Source organism: Epinephelus moara, chromosome 9 (assembly GCF_006386435.1).
Source record: "Epinephelus moara isolate mb chromosome 9, YSFRI_EMoa_1.0, whole genome shotgun sequence".
Lineage (NCBI taxonomy): Eukaryota > Metazoa > Chordata > Actinopteri > Perciformes > Serranidae > Epinephelus > Epinephelus moara.
Window position 1 is genome coordinate 11,093,913 of NC_065514.1, and position 18,096 is coordinate 11,112,008.

Consider the following 18,096-nt stretch of genomic DNA (forward strand, 5'->3'; position numbering starts at 1 on the left):
GAGGAGCTGGCCTGTGACACCAATTACCACCCAACTACAATGCAATCTTGGGATCCCTTCCCAGACAATTCAACACTCATTCACATCTGGACTCATCTAACCCTAGTGACACACACAATGGCCAGGTGGGTCAGCAACTCACATGTGACCTCGACAACTCTACACAGAGTTTAAAGCCTACAACTCCACACCAGCCTGTTAGACCTGAAGAAGCTTCTTGGATGAGAGGCAAAGCTTCTTCAAAAAACACTCGAGCAAGTCCAGTTGCCTACGATATTAGCACTTAGGTCTGCATTTGAAAGACAGGAGAAATGGAAGCAGTGACAGGGGTTGCCTTTTAAGGCAGACTTAAGTGATCAAACTGGTTAGTAATTTATGCCAGTTAGTTTTAACAGCATCCAACTAAATACACTTAAATACACTGTACATAAATGTATTAGACATTAATTCTGCTGATAATGTTCCTGTGTCAGCCTAATGTCTCCAGACTTATCGTTGTAAACATAGGCCATTAAAGTATTCTTTTCTGACATGTAGCTGGCAATAACATCCCAATATATGGCAAAAATTCCAATGACTAGCGCTTTCTTTTAATTGGAGGATAAACCCACATTTGTACAGTGCCGTCTGTTATGACAGTTTGTTGCATACTTGTCTGACAAAATAATGCTTCAGACATTAAAAGACAACAAATAAATTCAGTGCTAATATGCCCTAGTAGCAGCAGATGTCCATGCAGCACACTTCCTCTCTGAATCTATTAGTTTTTGGTGAGCAGCAAACTGTGACAGCCGTTCCTCCGAAGTTGTAACTACAGGTTTAGTGTCAAACATTATATGATGTGACCTCTTACCTTAAATCATGCTGGCTCTAGAGATGCAATGTCAGTATCACTCAGTCGGCCCACAATTTTGGCCCAGACTGAAATATCTGAACAACTGGATGGATTTAGAATAATAATGATGTTGTACCTAGTGCCATCATCAAGTCAAACTACTTTGATTTATGACCAAATAACTGTAAAACTAAAGATGATTAAAGACACAGAGTCAAGACTTGGTTATGTATTTTTTTAATTCAGCTGACGCAATACTCTGAATGAGCTGACAGGGAGGATCACACAAGACAGATGTCCAGCATGTCATTTCATATTTCCAAAAAATGATAATTTGTACAAAACAAGTAAAGTAACAATGATCAGTCTCAGCCAGCTAAGGCAATCATATGGAATGATGATATGACAAATCTAGATATATAAAAAACAAAAAACAAAACAAAACAAAACAACACCAGGCCAGAATTGCAAACCCGTGGCTGAAATGCTTAAACGTTTATCCAGTTCATGTGGTTGAGATTAGGACTGAAGAAATACTTTACCCACAAAATAACTTGTGTCACAACAACAATTTTATGGGAAATTTCTAAATTTTTGATTCTCCTTTTACTATGGAGGCATGCAGGTTTTTTTTCTACAAATTCAATAAATACAAAATGATCATTTTGTGGGTGAAGTATCCCTTCAAGTCCATTTCTTTCCTGTTAAATAGCAGTGGCCCGCTATAGCCCTGTGAAACACTCCCAGGCCCTCAGATTCTCCACAGCTGAGAGTTTGGTATAAACAAGAAAATTAAGATTTGGTGTTTTCCAGCTGCAGAGCTGCTGTTTTGTCTGAGCCGCTACGCTACGCTCTTCGCACAAACTCCCTGAGATCTCACTCGAATGAATCCTCTCCTCCCTGCAGACCGCACACGGCACCGCTCATCACTCCCTGCTGACCGACTCTGGGACATAAACACCAAATCCTGATTCAGCTGAGAAGGTACAAGGCTTACTTCTTTTCCCTGGACCCAAGCACTTCTCAGATTGAGTGAAGCAGAAATTCAGGTAGACAGCAATTACTCAATGTTAACTGGCTGGTAATAGGCACTTTTTTTTCCTCCAACAGAAGCTCTGCAGGGCCTGGGTACTACTCTTGCGCTTTACAGCCGAACTTATGCATGATCTTTACAGTACAGCGAAAGAAATACAGTATTGCTGTGAGAGAGAATAGGTGGATATGAAAGCTCGGGCTGCTTCAGTCTTTGGTTTGCGTGAGATTGATAGAAAGAGAGAGAATATCTTTAAACACTCGACATTTCTATTGCTAAAAAAGTAATAAGTCTAATGTAGCAGAAAGAAATCTCATGACAATGCGGTAAACTCTCAAACACTGTCAGCACAAAGTGTATTAAAGCAGCGGCAATGTTTTTGTCATGAACGAGGGAAAATAGTTGCCTTATAATCAGACTGAATCACCATTTTGTTTCACCTCATTTTTCAGTCAGCCATTGTCTTTATGAAGCCAATTTTTGTTCTGAAGCCTAATAAAGATATACGACTGAAACACTTTTTGACAACAGTGTGCAGGAGTTTGAAAGGATAAGGCTGGCGTTCTTGTCATTTTCTTATCGTCAATAAATCGAATGAAAAGAGCAAAACCAACAATACTTTAGTCCGTCCCTTCCTAAAACAGCTGGGCACTATTATACTGAGCCAACGTTTCTCAAACAGGAGTAAATACTCTATTCGTTGCGGACTATTTTCAGTTGTGGATTAATACACAGTTGTTGTCAATGTTGGTTTTGATGTCTTCATGGATTTACCCTTAAACACTCTACAAAGTCTTGCTTTAATGCTAAACTACAGAACTGACCAACATACCGTGGCAACAGCAGCATCAGTGCCCATGTGTATATTATCAATGCATCATACCTGAGACGTAAAAAACCCAAAAACATACAATTACATGAAACTGTAAAAAACAATAAAAAAGGTTTTGTATTCTAACAAACTGAGGAAATTTGGTCTTGCTGTTGACATCAAGTACACACAACACAATATGACTGTCCCCCTCTACTGTTTTGGGTCTTTAAAATAAAACTTGACCAGCACCTTGAGAAAAGTGACACATCTGAGGTCACTTACAGTACTAAACTTACAGTGAGAAGGTTTACTGGCCTGGTCACACATGGCCAATGGGACCACAGTAGCTGTGTCCCCATGCAGAACACATTGTTAGAGGAATACTTCACACACAATATGATCATATGTATATCAAATACTCAGCCAGAGTTACAGTGAGTTCTTAAAGACAACTTTGGTTTTCTCACATGCCTCCACAGTGAACGGAGAATCCAAAAACAGAGAAAATTTTTGATCAATTGGAGTAAAAGGGGACCGTGCTGTTGTTTTTTTGTACTTTAAGGGTGTGTTCCGAATCGCATACTTTCTTTTTACTTTTAGTTAGTACTGCAGCTGGCATTAAAAAGTATGTACTGTTGCATGCCGTATGCACACAGTTGGGACTAACTCATATACCATGGAGATAAAACAAAACACTGTTTGGGCGCCCCATGTACAAGGCTGTTGCCGCAGCGGCCCGGATTCGACTCCAGCCTGTGGCCCCTTGCTGCATGTCCATACCCCTCTCTCTTTCCCCCCTTCACGCTCAACTGTCCTATCTATAAAGGCAAAAATGCCCCTAGCACGCTGAGTACTTTCCAAATATTTTCTCCCTAACCTTACTATTTAAAACCCTTCGACAGGAGTAGCATGTAAACAGTCTCACAGACGTGCTAACACAGGTGCTACTCATATGTTTAGGTGTTTTAAATAGTAAGGTTTTAGCAAAAATGCATGTGTTTGGGAAGTACTGATCATATGACTGGATTAATGAGACTTGGATTATACTGCATGAGTTGTGTGACAGTCTGTAAACAGATGTTTTGACATAGTTTTGCTATTGTTAAATACAGCCCTGTCAATTCATCAAGAATTTTCTCTTTTTGGATTTTTCGCTCTCTGTGAAGGGATGTGAGAAAAGTAAAGTTTGCTTCATAAACTCAACATAACACAGGGTGAGCAACTGATCTAGAAATAATCATTTTGTGGGTGAATTATTGCTTTAAGAGGTCAGTAAGGACAGTCTGGCTTTTATATACACAATGAGCAGGCTATTACAGAAGCCCAAAATACATAACAAAAATCAAACAGAGAAAAAACCATTGTATATAAAAAGGATAAAAAAACATACATTTTTAAATTATTCAATACAAGATAAACGTCTCTGTAAACAAAATTGACTTCTCCGTGAAAAAAAAAAGCCTTGTGTCCTCTCAAATTCATGAATATGGAGTCACTCAACTCGAGAGATCAAATTCCCCAAAACAAGAGGAAAAGGAAGTGACATCTTCAGAAACTGGAAGAGATGCTCCTGTTGTCCTCTGGGCGTCCATGATTTGAACAGAGGTTTGTGTCCTGGATCTGTGAGTGTTCTGGGACGGTACTGCTTTCTCGCACCTCTAGCTGAAACACACAGGCCCCACAGTGAAGCCAAACTGGTGTGTGAAGTTTCCGCCTCCCATTACTGCTACGTCTCTCAGAGGAAGCAGATGGAGGTCCTCAAACTCAAACACAGATTCCCGGGCTCCAGAAACGGTCTCCTCTCCAGGCTGACGCAGGAAACACAATACATATATTTAACAGTCAGGAATCATTATGTTTTCATGTGACAGTACTTTAGCATAACTTGTTACAGGTTTTGTCTCAACAAAAGAACAGCAGCAGGATAACCTGTACTTCCCTAAGTCTCCCAAGGGCACTATGAAAAGGGACATTTCACCTACCACACAGTCTTTCAGTGCTCCGAGGTAACTTTGCTTCCTTGTGTCAGTGAGGAATTTGACTTCTCTGTCTGTCTGCCCCAGTCTGTGTCCTGGGTGGCAGGAGTAGGTCATGTTCTGGAAGGCCGTGCTGCTGTGCAACCTTAGAAAACGCATCTGGACCACATTTGCACCTGGATAGTAAAACTGGTGAGAAAGGAATAAGAATGTAAAGTATTAACAGAGTCAGCTGGCATGGAGAAACTGTGACAATATTAAAGGATAATTGTGGTGTTTTCCAACCTGGATCCTATTTTCTTGTGTTTTTGTGTTTAAGTGACTAATGGGAACAACAATTTTTGAAAGTGGTCCCATATTGAGAGTGCAGCAGCTGGCAGTGGTGAAACAGGCTACAATGTAATCACATGGGGCATTTGTGCATCATCACTTTATGTCCACTGAAAGTGCTTGTTTTTGCCACTAATGAGATTATTATTCTAAGTGTCTGACAACATTATGGAAAGAAGCTCTGCAGAGACAGACGTCTTTGTTTAAGAGTAGGATCCCTTTTCTTTAACCAGAAACAGCCCTGAAGTTGCCATCAGCAAATCCACCAGACTCCATTTAAATAAACAGTAATTTTAGTGTGTATGGAGAGAGAGCATATTTCCACATCTAAATGGGTGAATTAAGGGTTTATTTCAACCAAACCAGAGTTGGTGCATGTCTAAGCAGTAGAAAGACAAACTAAGACAGGTTTTGTGACTTTTATTTTGTTTCTGTTGACTCTACATGAAGAGTTTTCTATGATGATAAAATTTATCTTTATTTAAATGGAGTCTGGTGGGTTTGGTGACAGTGATTTCATGGGTGTTTCTGGTTAACAAAATGGATCTTACTTGTTAACAAAAAGGTCCAACTCTGTAGGGATTGTTTACATAATGTTGTCAGACACTTAAAATAACAAAAATAACAATCTGAGCCTATCAGTGTCAAAAACAAGCACTTTTAGTGGATGTACACAGTCGATATGCACATGCCCAAGCTGTTCCACTCCAAAAACTGTTGTTCCCATTAGTCACTTGGACACAAAAACAAGGAAAAATACGTTCCAGGTTGGAAAATGCCAAAGTTACTTTTAACGGTAAAAGCAAACATACCTTAAAATGAACAAAGTGTCATTAATCAAACACTTAATCTTGTGACAGAAAACAACACAGGAACATCATTGTAGAAAATTATATTTTCTATTGTGACATGTATCTCCAGTTTTGTTTATATTATTTAATGTGAAAGGTGTTGCCTGCAGCCTTTTAGCCTCATTAGCTCATTGTTTTATGGTGAACATATAGTTTCAATATGTAAGAGTCCGGGTTTTTCAGATTGCTGTGGATTTCCACTGCCCCAGAGTGTCCAATAATATCAATTAACAGGGTTTAATGAATATACTAAACTGTGATTTGACATCAAACGGCAACCCCCAGGACAGAAAAATGGAGCCAACATGGAAGTGCCAAAAATTGTAATTTGAGGCTGGCTCCAGAAGCCAGTCAATCCCCACAGACCCCCATGTTAAAATGCCTGACTTTACAGCCTTGTACAAAAAACTATTTTGTTCTCTATAGCTCATATCCCTGTTCATGACAACTGTACAGGTGTGAATTGTTATATAACTCACCTGTTTACATTTTATTAAGGCTTAAAAACAAAGGGCAGGGCTTCTTTGAGTGACAGGCTGTCTGCTGATAGTGTCCTTAGTCAGATCCACCCCTCGCTCCACCACAGTGCCGACCTCTCCCCCCAAATATGGTCACCCCTGACTCCAGAGGGAGTCATGGGAGTCCACGAACCAATAGGTGACATCATTGTAGTATGTGCATTATTTTTGCAGTCTTTGTTTGAGATCCAGCGTTTAGTTTTGGTCCCTTCAAGAGGAGTCACTCACCTGAAAGCCCTGCTCCAGCCTGCTAAGCCACTCAAAAGATCCTTCTTCCGAAAATTCTTCCATCCAGGCTTTCATAGGAAACTGCAGACAGAGAAAAGAAGGCACGTATTTCCACACCTGAATGTAAGTCCGGCTGTCTTGTAACAAACTTCTGAAGGTCAACATTGTTCAGTCAGCGGCTGGTGAACTCTGGATTAGCATGCAGCTCAAGTAGGAACCAGAGGTAAAGTGGCTACCTGGGTGAGCTATGCATTCACTTCACGCTACCTGAGACCAAATTCATATTATTCTCTGGATGAGCGAGTCAATTTTTTATGGAGTTTTGATTCTATTAGAGGTGAGAGGTGCGTTTTGTGTTTTGATGCAGACCGCAGGAGAGAAAAGGACAATAATAACAACAATAATAACGTCTGTGTCCTGATCGTCCTTTGAATGAATGTATTGTCTTTATTAGCCACGCATTGCTCCCTTCCTTCCCACAGGGAAGAATAATTTTTCATGCATGAAGCTTAGTGTTGCTGGGTAATTAATAGGACGAATTTTTAACCTTTATCTACTCAGGATGGACTCTTGAGATCTAAATCTTCTTAAACACTCACCAACGTTACAGCACAATGTTAAAGCGAGACTAAAGCCTCTTTCCCACTGGACAAAATTGTATGTAAAACATTATATGTTTTGTAATCACTAGAATTTATATGTTTTATCATAATGCTCTGAAATCATATTTATGGAATTTTGTAGTGAGTCCTGGAAACTGTAGGGTGAAAGAATCTGTGTGTGTGTGTGTGTGTGTGTGTCCCAGACTGCTGATCTCAGCAACAAAGTCAGTGAATCAAATAATTTCACAAGTGACACTGTAGGAATCAAGTCTACGCCATCACTACCAAAGTGTGAGCAGACTGACAGTTCACCGAATTGCGAGTCAGGTCATACAACATGAATAAGTGAAGATAGCGGGCAGGCCATTGATCCAGAGATGCAATTTCCTGTGGCCTTTCTCAGGTGATGCCTTTATACCTGAGAGTCTTGAGGATGAAGGCAGGTCTGTTTTGATGTGGGAGAGAAGCTGCAGTAGGCCAGCAGAGCGTCCGCTGTGCTGCCCTGGTTGGGGTCAATGTAATACATTCCTGCAGAGAAAGGTTAGCGAGAGTTCAATGAGATCCATGAGGGATGGAATTGTTGGGCTTCACACGCAGAGAAGGAGCTGAGCAACACTAGGAACACAACCACTCTACCGTACTGGACTGTATCAAAGGTGTATTATGTTCAATCTAAAATTAGTTTTTCTGTGGCTAAAATTATAAATGTTAGCAGGAAAATGTATTTTGTCGGCATGTCCTGTCTGATGCAGACATACAGGAAGGACAATGTCCAGAACTCCAGCCAGCTTTGTAATTCCCAAAATAATTCAAAGCGGATTCACTGTTATTTCATTGTTTTGGGAACCTACCGCTGCTGTATTCAGGGTGACAGAGCCAGAGCTCCAGACAGGTGGTGGCAGGATGCTCCTTGCTGCCGTCAGGAGGATCCACCAGCAGCCGGAGCTCCTGTTGCAGAGAATCTAGCAGAGTTTGGATCAGAGGGTAGTTGGGCTTATCGGACACATACATCAGGTCCTGGACAGGGGGGGAGAAAAAAAAAATATATATATATTGTAGTGCAGTCACAACACATTTTAAATGCTTACATGATAACATAAAATTCCAACCCTACATTTAACAAAATACTTCAACACTGAAGACACAAACAACTTGCCTTGAGTTGAGTTAGCGTCATGTTCAGTGACTGTCCTGGGGGTCCTGGGACCCCTGGTGGACCCTAAAACACAAGGAAGATGCATATGTTGGGTACAACACTACTAAACACTACAACAACACTAAAATATATATATATATATAAGAATCCAGTTGTTATCCACCACAAGAGATAGAACTATAAAGTGAATAAAGTCTCACACTATGCTCCAATTGTAAAAATCTTATATTCATCAAACAACTGAGTGGTGAGGCAATGAGATGGCAGTGGTTTATTTCTTAAGCTGTTTCACATTTTGACAGTTTTCCTAAATCAAACAATGTGGTGGACGTACGCGTACGTTCCGCCCGAGTATGTTCGGGCCTTAATCTAATATTTATTGAGTTTATCAGGCATTGTCAATCTATACACATTTGTATAAATCTATACAATTTGGACATTGCACATTGCAACCACTCAAACTCTTATTTACAGTTTGTTTTATCCTATGCAACAGACTGCTGTGAACTCACTGGAAGCCCCCTCCTGCCGGGCACACCAGGGAAACCTTGGTATCCTTTCAAACCCTGCAGGGAAAAGAAAATGTGATAAGCACAACATACAATTCAGCGCTGTTCCGTACAACAATACCCCACCATTAACTATAAAAACACATTGATATGGAAATGAAGATGGCTGGAAAATCTCATTACATTCTAACACCAGCTCCAAAGTGTGACAGCTTTATGATTATATGTGCCATCAACACACAACCGGAGCGATCCTAACGTTAAAAACCCTGCGGGGCATTCAGCGCTTCAGATAAGGGTGAGTGAGAGCTGAGGAGAGTTTGATCTGTCAGGACAAGAGTGCTTGAGTTGATGATATCATACCTTTAATCCAAACAAACCCTGCAACAGAGGAGAGAACAGGGGAGGAAAAGGGCATTAGTACAATTTTTTCCACGGTGAAGTACATTTATCGACAGAGAGCTTCCGAGTGCTTTTATATGCTGCATTAAGAACCTATCAGACACGGCTTCGCAGATTTTATAACCAAAGTCAATGGAATCCCCCCCCCCCCCCCAAGACACAGTGAGCTGAACACAATCATGATGTGCTGGTGAACTGTGAATGATTCAACAGACTGGCAGCTGAAGAAAAGATTATTTGGCTGACAGATAACAGTCTGCATGAGTTAATCTTACAAAACAATAACATTTCCATCACACGTTTGTGTCTCGCTCCATTTTTCAGACACAATCTGGAGAAAGAAAAATCAGAGTGACAGATGAACTGCTTGAATTCAAACTATAAAATATCCAAGACAACAAGTAAAACATGTATAGCCTGAATAAACTTTGTACATCTGTAGGGAGTTTCAGAGACAGTTGGAAGGTTCTTTCCACAAAACAAAGTAACAACATAAACAACATGAAAGCCAAACTCAAAAACAAAATGCCAGTTACAAACCCAGTTCAAGAGCCAGCAACAAAAGAAAGTACAATGAATAAAATATGTTACATAAACTACTTGCAAAGTGAAGTAAAAGATTTCAGACGTCACCCTGATTTCTGACATGAAACTTACAGGCATTCCTGGCATCCCCGGTGTTCCCCTCGGTCCTGATAGACCAATATTTCCCTACAAGAGATACACAGAGAGAGGAAGGTGCACATTTGTCAAAGCTAGACATCATTAAAACATATTTAAATTAGGGCTGCATGATTATGGCTAAAATGATCATGACAACGCTTATTTTGATTGATATTCAGATCATGATTATTTATCAGGAGTATTCACTGATTTAAAGTCAAACACAGTCTCAGTGGGTGTTGGCCTCCACCAGGGTTGTTTGTGATTTTCATGGACAGGATCTTGACTTGCACCTGGGGGGAGGAAGAGATCCGGTTTGAGGTCCTCAGAATTGCATCTCTGCTTTTTGCAGATGATGTGGTTCTATTGGCTTCATCACACCTTGACCTCCAGCAGGCACTGGGGTGGTTTTGCAGCCAAGTGTGAAGCGGTCAGGATTGAGAGTCAGCACCTCCAAATCTGAGGCCATGGTTCTCTGCCGGAAAATGGTGGATTTCCCCCTCTGGGTTGGGAGAGAGTTACTGCCTCAAGCGAGGGAGTTCAAGTGTCTCAGGGTATTGTTCACGAGTGAGGGTAGAATGGAGTGTAAGATGAATCAGGCACTGCGCCGGACTGTCATGGTGAAGAGGAGCTGAGCTGGAAGGCGCAGCTTTCGATGTACTGGTCCATTTACGTCCCAACCCTCACCTATGGTCATGAGCTCTGGGTAGTGACTGAAAGAATGAGATCGCGAACACAAGCAGCCAAAATGAGTTTCCTCTGAAGGGTGTCTGGGCTCAGCCTTAGAGATAGGGTGAGGAGCTCGGACATCTGGAGGGAGCCTGGAGTAGGGCCGCTGGGGACGTAGGGCACGTCAAAAGGGATCAGTTGAGGTGGTATGGGCATCTGATCAGGATGACTCCTGGGTGCCTCCTGCTGAAGGTGTTTCAGGCACGTCCCACTGGTAGGAGGCCCCAGAGCAGACCCAGAATACACTGGAGGAATTACATATCTCATCTGGCCTGGGAACACCTTGGGGTCCCCCGGGAGGAATGGGAAAGTGTTGCTGGGGAGAGGGACGTCTGGGGTGCTTTTCTTGGCCTGCTGGCCCCACGACCTGGCCGCAGATAAGCGGATGAAAATGGATGGATGGATCCACTGATTTTAGGGACAAAATAATTTTACTGCACTTTCATACTGAAATAAACAGAACACTGCTTTTACTTCTAGGTTGTGCCACATTCCTGCTAATGTACAAATCACTGCATCAAAATAAGACTCAAGATAAGGTTTTTCTTCATCTGACTTCAGTCCATTTCCAAGAAGCAAATTACTAATTAAAGTGTTTGTTGGACACTATCTTTGGCTAAATAGAATGTCATTGCATTGGTTATTTTAGTCCATTTTGGGGGCTGGGTGGATACAGTGACGTGCTGTACGGCATTGCTGGATTTTTGAGTTGACACTGGACAAGGATGGGGATTCAGTGAGGTTTTGTTTGGAACATTATTCTTCTTGGCCCTCATGAATTGATGGTATTGCAGTTTGTAGTGGTTTTTTTTTTTTTTCTCAGATAGGTGAACAAGTCAGTTGTATTGCTTTGCAGCTCAGACACAAGTCTCACTCTTCCGAAATATTTCGTTTCGTTTCAAGGGACGAGCTCTTCACCTTCTGCTCCAGACATTTTATTTTCGTTACACTTGTCTGCTTTGTTGTATATTACCTTTTATTCTGGATGGCATGGTGTGTGCAGAGGCAGGACAGCTCCCCAAAAAGGGGGTTGGCTGTTAGTTTAAGAAGTGCTTGATATACAGAGCACGCATTTTAAATGTCAGTATCACAGTTGATTATGTTTACTAAATTGTGGGAAGCCAAAATCATGATCAAGATTACTATTCGATTAATTGTGCAGCCCTAATTCAAATGTAGTAAACATTAAAGCTTGAAAACACAAGTGCGAAGATAAGAAGGTACCTGCTCGCCCTTTGTGCCCACTGGACCAGGAAACCCAACAGCACCACGAATACCCTATGAAAAATCAGTAAATTCATTAATTGATTAAAAAAAAAGGACAGACATACTGTTTCCAATGACTTACCCACAAGGAAACTCAAAAAACATCCATAAGAGAAATATATAGAGTCTAACCATGGACTGTATAAATGAATATTCTACCAAACCTTCAATTGTGGTCAAATATGTTCACCCTAGTTTCAATAAATCTCTTCTTGGGCTTTGCAATAAGCCTTGTTGTAGAGACAATAGATTGTTAAGCAGGCCTTTAGAATCAGGATAGCAACATGTGCCTCTACATGCTGAGGGATAGCATAAGGAAGGACATTTTAACAGCTGTCTACAAATAACAGTCAGACATTTAACATTCCATCCTGGTACAACTTTCTCTCGGTTAAAAATGAATCAAAACTTTTTTTTTGGATCATCAATCATGCAACTAAAACAGCAGGCACCTCCTCCAAGACTGAGCCAATTTGATGTAAAACAACTTTCATTACAAAGGGACCTTCACATCCCCTTTATAACTCACCCCTTTATAACTCACTCCACTCCCCCTGTCAGGATAATGTTTTAAAAACCCTCTGGACAAGACTAATACATTTTTAAATCATTCACACCTGTTATCTCAATGATAAACAGGCAGTGAAGGACGTGCTGTGTTTGGACTTTGTCATTTAGTTTTGTGTTACTGTTCTTCACTGTACGTTAGTGTGGGAAACCACAGTGTGTGAGGGAAGTGCGGGCACGTCCCACTGGTAGGAGGCCCCGGGGCAGACCCAGAACACGCTGGAGGGATTACATATCTCATCTAGCCTGGGAACACCTTGGGGTCCCCCAGGAGGAGCTGGAAAGTGTTGCTGGGGAGAGGAACGTCTGGGGTGCTTTGCTTGGCCTGCTGCCCCCGCGAACCGAGCCCCGGATAAGCGGATGAAAATGGATGGATAAAAAACTTATAGTATGTGGTGGAGTGAGAATTTTATGAAATTAAATTGTATTGAATATGTATCGAAAATGTCACTATTCCAAATCCACGAGCGTGGTTACTCTATTTACTTTCGCTAAATAAAGGTAAGTGCACATATTCCTTTAAAGCTGGAGTGCAGAACTTTTGTCTCCCCCCTCTGGCAGTGGAAGTAATTTCATAAACACTGTGTATGTGTGTTTATGACATATGCCTGCAGGTGAGCTTGCTGCATCTTTTTTTTTTTTTTTTTTTACTTTAATCCTTTCTTTGCAGGGTGAATTTTTAATCTGGAGCATCCACTCCAGAAACCTTTCTTAAACGCTTCTCTGCCATAGCCTCCACCATACTCCTAGCTGCTGCTCCGTCGCTATGGTCCCCCCATCCCTTTTCCTGAAAGACTATTTATTTCAAATTGTCAACATACATAGTATCAGAAGAAAGCATCAGAATCACGCACATACAGGTAAAGCATTGAGGAAAACAAAATGGAAAAAATAAAATAAATAAATAATCTCTTCCCCTGTTCGCTCTGCCTGCTTGCCATAAAATGCGCCACAGACCTCTGACACCAAAACTCCAGTATTCTGAGATATACAGAGAGCTTTCCCTGGCGGCAATGGGCTTAATCAGCAGTGTGTGAACTCATTTGACAAGGGCTGAGTGTAATGTACCTGCATTTATGTGTAAAAGTCCCACAGTGGAGCTTTGAGGCACCATCACAAGTGCTTACCGGATCATTGAACAGCTTAAGACCCCCCTACCCTTCCAACCCCCATCACACACACATACACACACACATTTCGGACGTCAGAATAGGCCTTTTCCACAGCTGACATCTTGACCTGGCACAGCAGGGAACACTACTAACGTTAACAATGGCTCTGTTCTATTAGCGTCCCAGGGGGCCTCACCAGTGAGCAGCATGAACCAAGTACAAAACCCTGGAACTGGCTCACTGTACTGTACTGTAACTACTGGTACAGAAATATAATGGACATTGCTGGCTGCTTTACCGTCACACTTTCGGACACAGTTACCAACCAAACATTTCTATTATTTGTTTTGCAGAGATTATATTTGTCTCCGTATTAACACATTAAGTCTTGCAGCTCCTACCTTCATACCATCAGCTCCAGGCGGCCCAGGTAGTCCCATGTCTCCTTTCTCACCCTGAAGAAACAATACAGTCAAGTCTCCGTCTTCACTCAGACAACAGAACAGCACAATAAAATACCATTGTGTGCAGCAACACCTCTCTATTAACAGTATTCTCCATTTCGGCTTATTAATGATAATCCACATCTTCTGTACACATCAAGTTCGGCTGTGTGCCACTTTCATGAAGTGGGGGAAGCGAATTTAAATAATCCACCACCAGAGAGCCCAGTAGCTCAGTAGGAAGAGCGAGCACCCCATGTACAAAGGCAGTGTCCTTGCCGCAGCAGTCATGTGTTCGGTTCCAGCCTGTGGCCCTTTACTGCATGTCGTCCCCTTTATCTCTCCTGCTTTTACACTTCAAACTGTCCTGTCATTAAAGGCAAAACGCCCTAAAAAATAATCATTCAAAAATATGAATCCACCACATTATATATAGACGAATCCAGGAAAGTACTCTAAGTACACAAGCCGCCATTACTTGGATGGTGTCTCCCAACAATTCGTGCATGCTTGAATGCAAGCTGTCCTCAGAACTGTACAGTTTTCTACTTTACCTTTACTTTCTATGTCACAATACTTTTGACCCAATCGATTAAACCTGTTCCGTTCATAGCTGCTCCAACTGTACTGACAAACTTCAACTTTTGGAAAAAAAAACTGATTAGCAGCAGCTGTTTGTTAAGACTGCTTAGCTAACGTAGCTAATGTTGGTGGGCTATTGTTACTGTCTTGGGGCTGCAGTGGTCCTAGAGAATAAATTAAATCAACTTACTTATGTACAATGTTTGTATTTATATATGTATGAAACGCACATATTTTATATAATACTATCTATTTGAAATACCTAGTTGGTGCAGCTTGGACACATCAGTCATGAACAGAGTCAAAGGGTGTTTCGGGACTTAGCTCATCAGCCACTGATCAGTCCCCGGCTTGTGTCCAAGCTGCGCATGACACCATGGTTCTGCCCTCTTGATCCACAGCCACCTTGAGGCTTTTTCTGCAGCCTCACTGATGTTTCCGGTGGCTTTCCTCTCCTGCAACCCTCTGATGCCAAGCATCAGTGCCCGGTGAAACCCCTGCAGCCCACCTCGATTGGCTCACAGTGGGCCTTTCAACCTCTCTCTACAGGCCTCTAACAGCTCAAGGTATTTGGCCTTTTTTGGCACATGTGTCCTCCCAGGGAAACCGTAAGTTCCAGCAGCACTACTTGCTTTGTGGAGTCAGATGTTAAGACAAAATCTGAGTGACATCCTTACGATATGCTCCAGAATCTTAAGCTCGGTGCTCAGCACTCAGTACTATAGATTTATATTATTTTATAACTGGATTTTTATAAATAAAGCAACATACTAATACTATTCTATTAAAAATAAATCAAACAAAAATGCTATTTTTTTTACTGAATCCTGAATAAATCCCTATCATTTTAACAAAAACAGAAGCTAGCCTTGTTTACACACTGAATACAATGAGATCCAGTTGGGTTTGATCATAAAAATAAAGGTTTCACTGGGTGTGTGTTGGGCTTATAAATTCTTCTTTACCTCTTTCCCCTTTTCAGCTTGATCTCCTGGCTCTCCACGCAAGCCCGGGATTCCCTTGGGGACAACAAATGAAAGAAACATATCAAAAGGAAATCACATCACTGATTGATCAAACGCACTTTAATTGTGAAATTCATCACTTTATTAATCTCATCCCTCCACAGCAGGACAGACTGCTGAATATGTTTGCCTAGGAAATAAAAACAGGTGTTAAGTGAACAAATAAATTGACTTACGATGAGCCCTGGCCATCCAGGGAGGCCCACCAGTCCTGTGTCTCCCTTCTGGCCCTGGATGACAAAAAAACAATCTACTGTTGGCACATACATCATTATTAAACCAGATGTACACAAAGCCTGTGGCCTTGTTTCCGTGTTTCTCACCTTAGGTCCTCTGTCTCCCCTGGACCCTCTGACTCCAGCCTTTCCCCGTTTCCCCTGTGGATAAGTTTGCAATGTTTTTCAATGAGGTTACAGAGAAACAAAAGGGGACATGCACGAAGCAACCTCATGTTTTATGTATGAATCTGCACATGCAGAGGCTGCCAGATTGTCTGTTCCTGGCCATTTTATCCAACGCACACTCCATAATATCTGTATGAATGCTGCTGTTTTTGACACCAAACAAAGGCTCTCTTATCACAGAGTCATAAAAAAGTAATAGCATCGGTATTACAGACAGACAGTGACTGGATATTGACCTTGTTGGATTCATCACAAGTCTGGATTATTTGCAACATCTGTACATTATTAAAAACTGAATTTTACCTGTGAAATGTTAAACAAGACTGAAAACAGAAAGCTCTTACCCTCCTTCCAACATGACCCGTCCTCCCTGGTGGTCCGTTCTTGCCATCATCTCCCTGTAGGGGTTAAATATAAACTGGTCTGTGACAAAGCTAATTAGTGCACTTCTGAACATTTTCCAACTGGTAAAGGAGTAATTTAGCAGCTGTAGGGTTATTTTTATATTCCAAATTTTTAAAAGAGCTGTCTGAAAAAAAATTTGGTTCTCAAAACAAGCAAAAGACAGGCAGGATCAGATTACTTTGAAATATAGGCAGTTACAGAACACAAATTATGTGGCAATTCTTTTAATAAATTAGGTAATTCATTCGGGTTATAAATACAATATAATCTAATCTGAATACTTTTGGATAATTTCAAAATCATTCATTAAAAAACTGCACCTTATACAAAAAATGAATGCAGGCAGTTCCACTAAGTTTCTGTTTTTGCTTTTAACATCTCGGAACATTTTCAATGCAAATAAAATGCATTTTGCATATTCAGCATTTACAGTTGGTCAAATTATCGTTACAAAAACAATACTGGCACAGACTTGTGCTGCACATGTTGGAAGTCAAAGTGAAGGTGATATTGCCAGGAAATGGAAATCTGTTTTGGAGGGACTGCTGCTGCTGCTTGAACCTTCCATCTTGACTCAACTCTGTTCTTTTCCCTCCCTCACGGTCCTGACCTGTCTAAGATCTTTGGTTAGATGCCTCACATGAGGTCCGTGGTTAACACAAGCTTAGGAGACTTTCCTGTTTTGTTCTACAACATAAAATACATCAGCAAACATCCCACTGGTGAATGTTGAAGCCTTTAAGTGTCTTAAAACAGACGGTTGCTAATTAGTTGCTAAATGAGACTACAGAATGTCATCAGGTCAAACACAGCTTAGCAGCCCTGTAGTGGTGGCAACGTTGAAGTCATGTGACCGGAATGTAGTTCATTTATAGCCTAATGCTAGCTTTTTACTTCTGGAAATGCTTCAAAAATTATAAAGGGTTGCTCATTTGTGAAGATTATTTTGCTGAACAAAACATGCAAGTATCATAAACTTGTGATTGCCACTGAGCTTACTCCCTGCAATAATCCGAAATCCAACAAAAAAAGTCACATTGGCTTTTTGATGAGGGAACCCGGATGACACTAACTTTGGCATTGGCCTACAAAAAAACTTCATCCCTGCAACACTCTATTTTGGGGGTTGAAACTAGAGTTAGATGCCCTCTCCTGCTATGGAAATGTAACTGTTGCTGCAAAACTAACTGCTCATTCGACAAGATCATGCTGAATAGCTGATGCAAGTGACCCAAATCTATTTCCACCCCAAACTGGTGAAAGGTGGGTTTAGCTCTCCATTTCTTTCTTCATGGTGTTAGCAAACTGAGTGAGGTAGTCTAGCCCCCACCATACTTTGATTCAGTCTCAAATGTATGTAAGAGGTGGGTGATAGGCTTTAAAGAAGTGGTTCAACATTTTAAAAATATGAAAAAATATAAACAAGGAAGGAATAATTAAAAAGCCTTCATTGTAGTGCCTGAATCATTTAAAAAGTCAACGTGTTTCGAATACTGTAGGAGTTCAACATGGCTTCAAAAAATACAGGTGTGGCCTCACATATATAGTACCTGTAGCCAATGTGAGGCAGTCACATGATCAATATAATAAAATCACAGTGAAACAAATTGAATTATTCATTAATTTGTTCATTCATTCATTTTCCA

General features: G+C 41.1%; 1 protein-coding gene across 1 annotated transcript in view; it reads right to left on the reverse strand.

Annotated features, from left to right (window-relative positions):
• Positions 1-1,064: 1,064 nt before the first annotated feature.
• The window catches only part of si:ch211-196i2.1 (collagen alpha-1(I) chain), a 142,002-nt gene continuing 124,970 nt past the window's right edge, over positions 1,065-18,096 (reverse strand). Inside the window, exons 54-68 of the mRNA XM_050053135.1 lie at positions 16,390-16,443; positions 15,965-16,018; positions 15,818-15,871; positions 15,582-15,635; positions 13,993-14,046; positions 11,871-11,924; positions 9,912-9,965; positions 9,216-9,233; positions 8,856-8,909; positions 8,344-8,406; positions 8,039-8,204; positions 7,606-7,715; positions 6,586-6,666; positions 4,665-4,847; positions 1,065-4,490 (exon numbers count right to left, since the gene is read on the reverse strand). Coding sequence (XP_049909092.1) covers positions 4,341-4,490; positions 4,665-4,847; positions 6,586-6,666; positions 7,606-7,715; positions 8,039-8,204; positions 8,344-8,406; positions 8,856-8,909; positions 9,216-9,233; positions 9,912-9,965; positions 11,871-11,924; positions 13,993-14,046; positions 15,582-15,635; positions 15,818-15,871; positions 15,965-16,018; positions 16,390-16,443 — 1,203 coding nt within the window. The 3' untranslated portion in view covers positions 1,065-4,340. The remainder of the gene's footprint in view (positions 4,491-4,664; positions 4,848-6,585; positions 6,667-7,605; positions 7,716-8,038; positions 8,205-8,343; positions 8,407-8,855; positions 8,910-9,215; positions 9,234-9,911; positions 9,966-11,870; positions 11,925-13,992; positions 14,047-15,581; positions 15,636-15,817; positions 15,872-15,964; positions 16,019-16,389; positions 16,444-18,096) is intronic.